The sequence below is a fragment of the Plodia interpunctella genome, chromosome 18 (assembly GCF_027563975.2).
Source record: "Plodia interpunctella isolate USDA-ARS_2022_Savannah chromosome 18, ilPloInte3.2, whole genome shotgun sequence".
Classification (NCBI taxonomy): Eukaryota; Metazoa; Arthropoda; class Insecta; order Lepidoptera; family Pyralidae; genus Plodia; species Plodia interpunctella.
In genome coordinates this window covers 3,145,803-3,155,720 of record NC_071311.1, presented here as the reverse complement: position 1 = coordinate 3,155,720, position 9,918 = coordinate 3,145,803, and the positions used below count along the sequence as shown (strand labels likewise).

General features: G+C 36.4%; 2 protein-coding genes across 3 annotated transcripts; both read left to right on the top strand.

The window, feature by feature from the left end:
* Positions 1-743: 743 nt before the first annotated feature.
* Positions 744-3,762, top strand: LOC128677697 (calphotin-like). The gene is made up of 5 exons (XM_053758721.2): positions 744-951; positions 1,349-1,510; positions 2,039-2,209; positions 2,622-2,837; positions 3,323-3,762. Exons 1-5 carry the CDS (start codon positions 751-753, stop codon positions 3,671-3,673), a joined length of 1,101 nt encoding a protein of 366 aa, XP_053614696.1. The 5' UTR covers positions 744-750; the 3' UTR covers positions 3,674-3,762.
* A 4,097-nt stretch (positions 3,763-7,859) lies between these two features.
* LOC128677537 (magnetosome-associated protein MamJ-like) lies at positions 7,860-9,586 on the top strand. 2 transcript variants are annotated; one of them, XM_053758462.1, is made up of 2 exons: positions 7,860-7,985; positions 8,643-9,586. In XM_053758462.1, the coding sequence occupies exon 2, from the start codon at positions 8,654-8,656 to the stop codon at positions 9,446-9,448; it is 795 nt and encodes a 264-aa protein (XP_053614437.1). In that variant the 5' UTR covers positions 7,860-7,985; positions 8,643-8,653; the 3' UTR covers positions 9,449-9,586. The 2 variants fall into 2 exon arrangements, with proteins under 2 accessions (XP_053614437.1, XP_053614435.1); XM_053758460.2 differs by lacking the exon at positions 7,860-7,985 and adding an exon at positions 8,046-8,067.
* Positions 9,587-9,918: the final 332 nt, after the last annotated feature.

The window sequence follows — 9,918 nt, the reverse complement described above, 5'->3', positions numbered from 1 at the left end:
CACAAACTGTTCGACGACAGTGTGGAGTCGGCATTACGTCGTACCTACGTCATATTTGTAGGTACCTACAGAACTACTGTTCAGCTCTTCCTGATCCCTTTACAATACTTAGATATTCGTAGTGCAATTCATGGCAAAGATATTCATATCAGTCGTAAACATTAATCTTTTGGTTAGGTATAAATACACAAGAATTTGGTGTTATTAGCAAATTGGTCGACAGAAGGTGAGTGGAACAGTTTTTATTGCCTAATTTACACATTAAAATTAAGAGCCGTTTACGCATAAAAAGTAATCAGTGGGTAACATGGCGATAATAAACATTTTTGTCTCTTTGTATATGTGTCAATTCATTTATTTACATATTTTTTTTGTTCTTTGAACCTTGCTCAAGCAGGTTTAAAACAAAAAAGTGTATATAGATAATATCATGTGGTGTGTTGAAAGAGCTTTAAACCCCATTGGAATGTAAAAAAGCGCGTAATTATACCGATATATATTTAGAGTATTACGGCAATTTGAATAAATATATATTTTAATTTATGTGCTGATTAAATTAGGTATTATCTTTCTTTAAGCGACGGGAAATAGGTCGACCTATCTACTTGTAAATTTAGGTACTTACATCTAAAGCCAATTGACTCACGAAAAAAGCGTAAAACCTGAATTCGGACACGAGTGTTTAACGAAACTCTATTGGCTTCTTTGCGGCAGGTAATACAAATAATAGCAGGTAATAAATAATAACAAATGATTTCCCTTGCAGCTATCATGAAATTCCTAACAGTCTTTGCGGCCATCTTGGCCGTGGCCTTCGGCTCCCAGTCCCACTGGACCCTGGACCAGCTCTCGGAGGCGCTGGAGAGCCCCCACACCAACCCCTCCCTGGTGCCAATCCTGGAGCAAGCTCTTAACTCCTACATGGAGGCTATGTTTGCCGGCCAGAGCCACGTGAGTCACCTCATTATTTTTAATAAGTTCAAATTAAAAAATAACTCACATAATTTTTATGCTATGCTCTGATCAATGCAACAATAAAAAAAATCACTACAACCAATCTATTAATATCTACTGACTAATTATATTATAAATCTATGTCTATGACTTACAAATATGTGAGGAATTAATACAGATAAGCATCTATTTATCGGCCATAAAGTTTAAAATTCCATTGGGTAGGTATTTACGTTAAATAATGCTGTTTCAAAGTAGCCAGTATTTTCAAATATTTTTTTTCTTCTGTTTCCATGATTCTCAACTTCCAGCCAGTATTTTCGAATATTTTTTTTCCTCTGTTTCTATAAAACTCAAATTCCAGCTAGTATTTTATTATATTTTTTTTGTCCAGCAATACATCAGCATCACCACGGCTGCTGTTGACCTGTCGACCTGGACTCTGCCCGAGCTGTCGGAAGCCGTGGAGAACCCCAACACGAACCCCGCCATCCTGCCCTACTTGGAGAACGCCCTTAATGGCCTCACGAACGCCATCTTGGCCGGTGAAGTTCAGGTACATTCCCATGACTAATAGCATTGAGGTGTTATTTTATTCAAGCGGGTGAAACTATATTTTGAAAAGTTTATCTTTTGTCAAAGTTAAAAGCAAATCAATACTGTGGTCGCAATGAATCATTAGAATTTTTATTTCAAATTTGGTAAACCTTTTAGATTTATCAGGCACCATGCAATTCGGCTCGTGACGCCATTCCGTCAGTAATTTCCATGGATTTAATAAGTACCGGAGTTAACCTACTAATTCCATGGTAATTTCATACAATTCACTCACACACATCTCTTTCAGTATCCTGATTACTAACAGAGTGACGTCACCTCAAACTCAATATGGCGAAGGGCTTTTTTGATATTTGAATAACACATTAAAAAGATGATTTTTAAAATGGAAAAATAAAAATCAACACTATTTATGAATAGATGATATCGACATATCCCGTTTACTTTTTTCAATATCCATCATAAACATGCATTTTAATATTTTCTCTTGTATGGCAGCAATTTGGACAAATGATTTTTTTGTCAGGCTACCACCGCCCAAGTCGCCGTGGAGATCCCCGCTCTGGAGATCTCGTACTGGACCCTGAAGGACCTGGAGCTGGCCTTCGCGAGCCCCGCCACCAACCCCGCCATGATCCCCTACCTCGAACAGGCCCTGAACCACATCATGAACAACCTGTTTAGCGGCGTGCAACAGGTAAGTCTTATTTTTATTCATAAAAAGTAATGATCGAACTTTTATTATATATGTTCTTTGTAAACATCTTTATTAGTTCTTCATAGTACAAAATACAATATATAATTCATATTATTATACAAAACTAATTACTTGCTGAAATATGTTTCGTCTCGTTCTGTCAAGTTGAAATATTGTAAGGTGAGATAGTGGCAAAACATATTTCAGCTTTATCTTTGTTAACAGGGTTGTTAAGTTTTCAAAACCATTCCTTTTGGAAATTAGAAGTTCACAGTCACTTTTTACGTCAATCGTAAGGTGCGTTTATACCAAACGATCGAATGCTATCAACAATCTCCATCAGGTCCGTATTTAAGGCCAACTGAATCTATTATTAACTCCCCATATATCTATCTATTTATTTTCTTTACAGACTTCCATCGTCCTGGCTATCCCCGCTGCAGTCGCTAAACCCGTGCCCGTGGTGCCCGAGGTGGTGGTCGCCCCTGAGGTCATCGACCCCGTGCAGGTGGTCGACGAGGCCCTCCCCGTGCCCACCCCAGTGGTGGCGCCCACCCCTGTGGCCCCCGAAACCCCTGTCGTCTCTGGAAGCCCCCTTGTCCAGATCATCCTGAACATCAACCAGCAGGTAACTTAATACATTATATAAAACAAAGTCACTCATCGCTACTGAAACAAAAAAATATATATATATTGCTGTGAAATCATAAAAGGATGTGGTAAATCTAAATAAAATAGAAATGGATAAAATAAATGGATAAAAAAATAGAAATGGTAATTTCTATTCTTTACATAATGAGATTTGTAAGAAAAATCTTTAAAATGTACATTCAGAATTGCTTCACGTATCTGTTGAATCTATGCGTAAAAAATAAATTAAGAACATTTTATTACAGTTTAACTTACAAGTAACTTTAGTTTAAATTAGGTATAGGATCTCATTATTTGAAGCATATAATGATTTCCATAAAAAAATCTAAAGTAATTTTTAAGTAGGTACCTATCGCTTGTATAGGATTTCTTACATTTTGCCTAGTCTCTTGACATTATGTGATGTCATTTCAAGTCGCCTAAAGGCATCATTGACTTGACTAAACGTATTTTAAATTTCAGTCTGTGACCCCTGAAGCCGTCATCGTGCCCGCTCCCGTCGGCGAAGGCGAGCCTTTCGAGAACCCCCGCCCCCCCGCGCTGGTGGACCCCCGCCCCCCCGCGCCCGTCAACCCCCGCCCCCCCGCACCCGTCAACCCCCGCCCCCCGGTGCCAGTTGTCGTTCCAGAGGTCGTAATCCCTACCCCAGTGATCGACTTCAACCCTATTGACGTCATCGCGGTCAACCCTGAGCCCGTCAACCCTATCGAGGCCATCGCCGTCGCCCCCCCAGAAGTCAACCCCGTGGACTTGATCAACCCCGTCATCGTACCCGGAGTCGTTATTGGTGCCCCTGACTTTGGACCCATGTAAATATATATATATAAAAAAAAAAAAACAAAAAATGTACATAATAAGGTGATAAAATTTTTACCAACTTTTTCAGCAAATACACAGACTTTTAAAAAAAGTTTTTTTTTATTGAAATGCCTAGAATATTCTTTTAATTATATTTACTTGTGAAAGTTGCTTTCGAAGTGCCTGACATACCTACCTCAAATGTAGATAAAAGTCGACTGGCAAATGTAACGGTACAAAGGAAAAAATAAGATAAAATCATGTGATAAGATGGCATAAGAATGCCAAAATATTGCAAGATAAGTTATCAATGTGGTATCATGGGAGTGCACTTATCAAGTGGTCGATTGTAAAAACGCAAAAACCATGTGATTCAATATTACTAGGTACACTTAACATGTAAAGTGTTTATAACTTAATAAATTCAAACATTGAATGCATCCAGTCTGTCAAAATCATTTATGTACTCAAAATAGAGCTTCTCAGACACTTTTTATCTGGTCATATTCAAAGTTGAATGATATGATATTTTTCAAAGCTATATACCTACTTACTACATTTATGTGCTTAAACAGTTTCTGCCGGTAGTACTTGGTCGTTGAACATTGTAAAGGTTTTCTTGAAATATTAAAAGAACCTTGTACTACAGATCTTCAAGTAAAATCAGGGCGGTCCTTGTGGGTTTGCATGCTTCTACTGAGGCATAGGCACGAAAAAATGGTCAACCTTGGAACGTTGGTTCTACCAGAGTAGAACGATGTAGAAAACGAGTTCTCTACATGAGAATATTGAATAAAATCATTGTTTGTATACTAAGATTTTTGATACTACTTCGTTTAGGTGCTAATTTGAACAGAAAGAAGTAGTATAGTACGAAAGGAACCACAAAAAATTGTCTTCATTTTATTGAATCTATTTATATATCTACAAGAAAAATTTCCTTACGGTGTCGAACTGAAATGACTGCATAAAAATATTTTGTGATCTATGTACATGATTAATCAAATTTTATCAATTTTTGAGGTAAAACGAGTCACCACAAATTCGATGTTATGTATTTTTTTTATCTAATAATCTGACAGCTCCTATCTTTAGAACTGATTGTGTTATTTACAAATAATATATAATGATATAGGTGTGTCATGGCTTGTCAGTTTGTATCGACATAGATGTTATAAAGGACGTTTTCTAAGTTAAATCGGGTAAGTTTATTTTATGTTTGAGGAAGGATCAAGTGTTTGTCTTTTAATAAAATTTCCAGTGAAAAATGTTCAACTACAGACTGTTTTTAAAGAGATTTTTAGTAAACTACATTTTTTGTCATTGCAATACTAAATAGAATAGCCAAGATGGTCGATAAATACCCAGTGTTGCCAGCCAAGACGATACAGCGTACCTACTCATTTATCTTCCACTCTTTACAGATAGATATGCATGGAAGAAGTTGGGGGAGGCTTTTGTCCAGCAGTGGGGCTTAAATATTATTTAAATATTGATAGACTGTATTAATAATTTTACATTTTATTTACCTTACCTAAAATGGGTTTCAAATCGATCCTTTCTGTCTCGTCTCAATATTTTTTTCGAGTTGAGACAAGGAATTTAGATGTCTATAATGATAGTTTTAATATAGATATATAAAGTATAATCTGTGGTATTACTGTATTTCGATAGGACACCAGGGATATGGGCCCGATGTGTTCACAGTATCGATTATGTAGGTCAATCGAACTATCGATAAGCACCCACTCAAAAAACCGATTTCGATAAAATAGGGTTGCAATTTTTACTATTGAAAAAAAATCATTTTCACAGATTGAAGATACAGCAATATGTCTCCAGTGCCGACGGTAACCATTGACGAACTATCCAAGGGTTCCACTGACCCTACCATCAGCCCCACACCAAAGAAAGTGTTGACGGGAATTTTAAATGACTTCATGGATTTGCAGTTTGGCAAAGAGACGCCTTATACAACAGGGAAAACCGTAATTCCAGCACAATGCACCATTGATGACGTGGACCAGTCCATCGAAGATAGAACTATCGAGAAGAAATTTAAAGATATCTTTGTAAAAATCTCTGAGACACACAAAAGCGGCGATTTGACCTCACAGTCCAAGAACACAGGTTGGGATCCGAAGTTGACCCCAGTCTTGGTGTTTGTTACTCCAAATCCATGATTGCGTGTATTCTTAATGTAGATTTAGATACTTAATCCTAATTATATTCCATGGTAACCTTAATTTAAACGTTAATTTTGTTAAGTACATTTTCTGTTAAATAAAAGCACATAATCATACGTTTCAAAATCGATTCATCCATTTGACTTTACCATATTGTTTATGTTTCAATATAGCTATAGTTTATTTGTTTTATTATGGTATGCATTATATTAATAAATTATTGTATTGTCCGTTTTCTTTGTTTCATTTAATTCCACTCACCTTAAAAATAGAAGAAAAAGTCTCAGGCTTTAAGTCCGCCTTTTACATGTTTTTTGTAATATAAAGTTAAATAAATTGTCCATACTTCAAACTACATGTATGAAAAATCTCAAGAAGGTTGCTTGAGTAAATAGAGTGTGAAAAGGTAACAAACTTACTTTCGCAATATAGTTAAGATTAGGATAGTTATGACGTGAGTTAGTTTTGAGCTAGACTTTGAATTTCCTTTGATTGCGGATTCTACTTAAAATGTACTATGTTGACTTCTTTCCTCCCTAAACTTACCTGATAAAATACTTGTCCTATCCAAACAGGATATGTAATTTCTGAATTGATTTAAAAATATCTTTTTTATTAACTCAATTTAGCATTGTTCATTGGAACTATCCTAGTTCTTAGTTCCATCTAGATATTTGACATACAATTAACTATTAATATGTTCGTGCTTGTAGGCTGCTCCATACTGCGCACTATCGTCATAGAAACTACGCAATGTCATTCGCGTCGGCATCTGTCTGATCCACACTCGTCGAACAGTTTGCCAAAGATTGGCGGATTCGGTATACATTGCTGTTTTATTATTACGTTAAATAAAAGCACTCATACTAACTACGCAATGTTCACGCATTCGCGCCAGCATGAGTTCGGCGATATTGAAGTGTAGCCGGCATAATGGTATTTTCCTAATTCTATATACTAGCGCTAGGTGTCGCTAATGGTACTTATATGTTCTTTAGAGAGCTCTTTGGAAGTTTGATACAATACTACTTTATCTCTTACGGGTTAGACAGAGCCAAGTATGGCGAGACTTCACCAAGTTACGGACGGGATAGTGGTAGTGGGCTTATTAACAAATACATTTACACAATAAAATACTATACCTATTAAAGGCGTGGTGATCCAGTGATTTCAATCATACTTATGTCACATAAGTTTTTATACAAATCTGACTCGGGCATGGAATTAGTAGGTACCTACTCCGTAGTACTTACTAAATCTATAGACTCGAGTTCGCAGATTTGATTGACCACACCACAGATTAGGTATACAATACTTCCAGTACCACAACACTACTTGCTTCTGGAAGGAAGTTAAACAGCACACATGTTGACTACTTCTTTAGCAGATGTATGCGACTTCTTGCCACTAGATAGAGGTAGTCGAAAAAGTAATGTCAGATGCCTTTTAAACGACTTCCTGATATCCGTGTCGGCAAATAGCACATTTGATAAAAAAGACTTTAAAGCATCCCTTAGATAGGTACTTATACAAATTGTGCGAGAAGAGAAGCATGTAAGCTCATTGTAAAGTATCAATAAGTAAAAATATTCATTTTCATATAATATTACATAAATAATATTATCTATAAGAGCTAGATCCATGGAATTAATAGGTACTAGGGAGTACCTACTAATTCCATGGCGTGATCCCTTACACAATATAAAAAGAAGAAGAAATTGTATGAAGTTCGACATACATACGGGTATATCATGGTCAAGTGGTGTGTCGCCGTAAAAGAGCAAGACTGAACTGCAATGGGAACATGTTCTAAGTAGTACAGAACAGTATAGCAATAAATGATTAAAGATTTCAATACCTACATTGTGACTCAAATCAACAAAATTTATCGTACGAAGCAGTAAGTTATCTTTTACAACACAATAAAACGATAAATAATGAATTACTACTCTTATTAACAAAACTAACGGAAGTGTTCTATCATTATCATAATCTACTACGCGTATTGCCAATAAATTATTAAGACTTTCCATGAATTAGTAATCTTTATTATAGTGTTGATATGACGTATTATTGTTATTTGAGCATTCTGTAAAGGATTTTCTTCGGCAAAAGGCATTAAACCTTCTTCTACAGCGCAGGTGAGAATAGTTTATTTGTTCATCATTATTTATTTATTTGTTTGACCAAACATAACCTACCATTACAGAAAACATATGATAGGTTAGCTTTTTATATCAGGCACTCATGTATAACTATTTTTTGACAAAACTAAGCTTGACATATAACACGAAATAGTAATAATCCTCAAAATCTACGGTTATGAATTTTAATTCAATAATTTTAATCTTTAATTTCTTGGTTGAAATTATTTTTAAGAACAACTAAATATAAAATGAAGTGGCTTAAATTATCCACATCGATTAAATAAATTTATTCAAGGAATTATTTACAATTGTTTACAAGCTATCACCATGTGATTAAATAATATAATAGAGACGTCGTACTAAAAAAGGAATAAGTATTCAATGTTTATTATGTCCCTTTTTAACGAGTATATTACCTACCTTTACCTACAAGGTAATCTTTGGGAAACGAAAAGACTCAAATATCAGATGAACATTTATGTTCAACATTATATGAGATAATTAAATGTGTTAATGATGGAAATCGTTTCCTTTTTGTGAACATTTTTTTGGAGGTACAATTGACATTTAATTACAATTTTAAATTACTAATGATTATTATTCACAAAGTTACAAATCATGGTGTTTGTACTCTTTTTTATTTTTCTGAAGGTGTGTTCAAAATGAAGATGCTCCTGTTAACTCTCTTTGTGGCGTTGGTCGCCTCCGCCCCTATCGAAGATTCTGGCGACGCAGTCGAAGTTGTCGTGAATGGTCTACAGGAAGGACAAGCCTTAGAGGTAGCAGACATCGTTGACATCAAGCTGAAGGAACATGCTGACGGACAAGTAGCAGCTGCCACTGACTTGCTGCATCCTTTCAGCGCTGTCGGCCTCTTGGAAGCCGCTGCAGCTGCTGAAATCGAAGCTCAGCCAGTACAAGTTGTGGATGTCGCAGAAAACATTGATCCCGTTCAAGTCGTAGATGTCGTTGCTGAAAACGAAATTGTTCCCATCCCTATTGTCCTACCATCCCCTGTTGTCCCTGAAGTACCTGTTCCCGAACCTGCAGTTCTCCCTGAGCCAGATGTACTACCACCTATCTCTGAGCCAGCAGTACTCCCTGAAGCCGTTGTACCTGAAGTTGAACCAGTCCCGTCTCCAGTTGTGATTCCGGAGCCAGTCGTGCCAGAAGTGGTCCCCGCTCCAATTGTCGTCCCTGAGCCTGTGGTTCCTGAAGTGGTTCCTTCTCCAGTCGTGATTCCTGATCCCGTAGCTCCTGAAGTGGTCCCATCTCCAGTAGTGGTTCCTGAGCCTGAGCCAGAACACCAGTTTGGTGAGGTCTACAACGACGGCACTGTCCAAGTGTCCGTGAATGCTCCCGAAGATGCTGGCATCGTCGCTACTCTGCAGTCTTGGCTCAGTGTGGTCATGAATTACTTCAACGACGGTGCCCAAACCACCCAACAAATCGTTTAAGCTGGATACAAAAGTATTTTGGTGCATTTTAGGTCTTATCGGTGTTTATTTTAATATCCAAATTGATAGTTCATTGTAATGTGTTTATCATTAACACGTGCACGAAATTTTTGAAATAAATATTTATACGACCTGTAATGGATTTTATTTATTTTATAACACACTAACAGCTAATTAAGCTAATGCGTGTCTTGAAGTTTGCAGATTTTATTACTTAAACTGCTCTGAAGTTGTATATTTATAATAGTTATTCCTAAATATGAACAGAATGTTTGATGTACGTAATATTAAAAAATATCTTGAATCAATATTTATTATGAATCAATAATTATTATATCAATCAATGCTGTTGTTCATGTATCTGTGATTTTAGTGGATGTCAAGGGAAATATCCTTCATAGACCAACCAGAAACAAAAACACCCTGATACTTTTAGATGGTACGATTTCCGCAAGGAATTGTACTCCTAG

What these genes read in the sequence shown, in the direction of transcription:
- LOC128677697 (XM_053758721.2), top strand. Translation starts at nt 751, where the DNA reads ATGATTTCCCTTGCAGCTATCATGAAATTCCTAACAGTCTTTGCGGCC. An exon ending in TCTTGGCCGGTGAAGTTCAG is followed by an intron (nt 1,511 to 2,038) that starts GTACATTCCCAT and finishes TTTTTTTGTCAG; the next exon opens with GCTACCACCGCCCAAGTCGC. An exon ending in TGTTTAGCGGCGTGCAACAG is followed by an intron (nt 2,210 to 2,621) that starts GTAAGTCTTATT and finishes TTTTCTTTACAG; the next exon opens with ACTTCCATCGTCCTGGCTAT.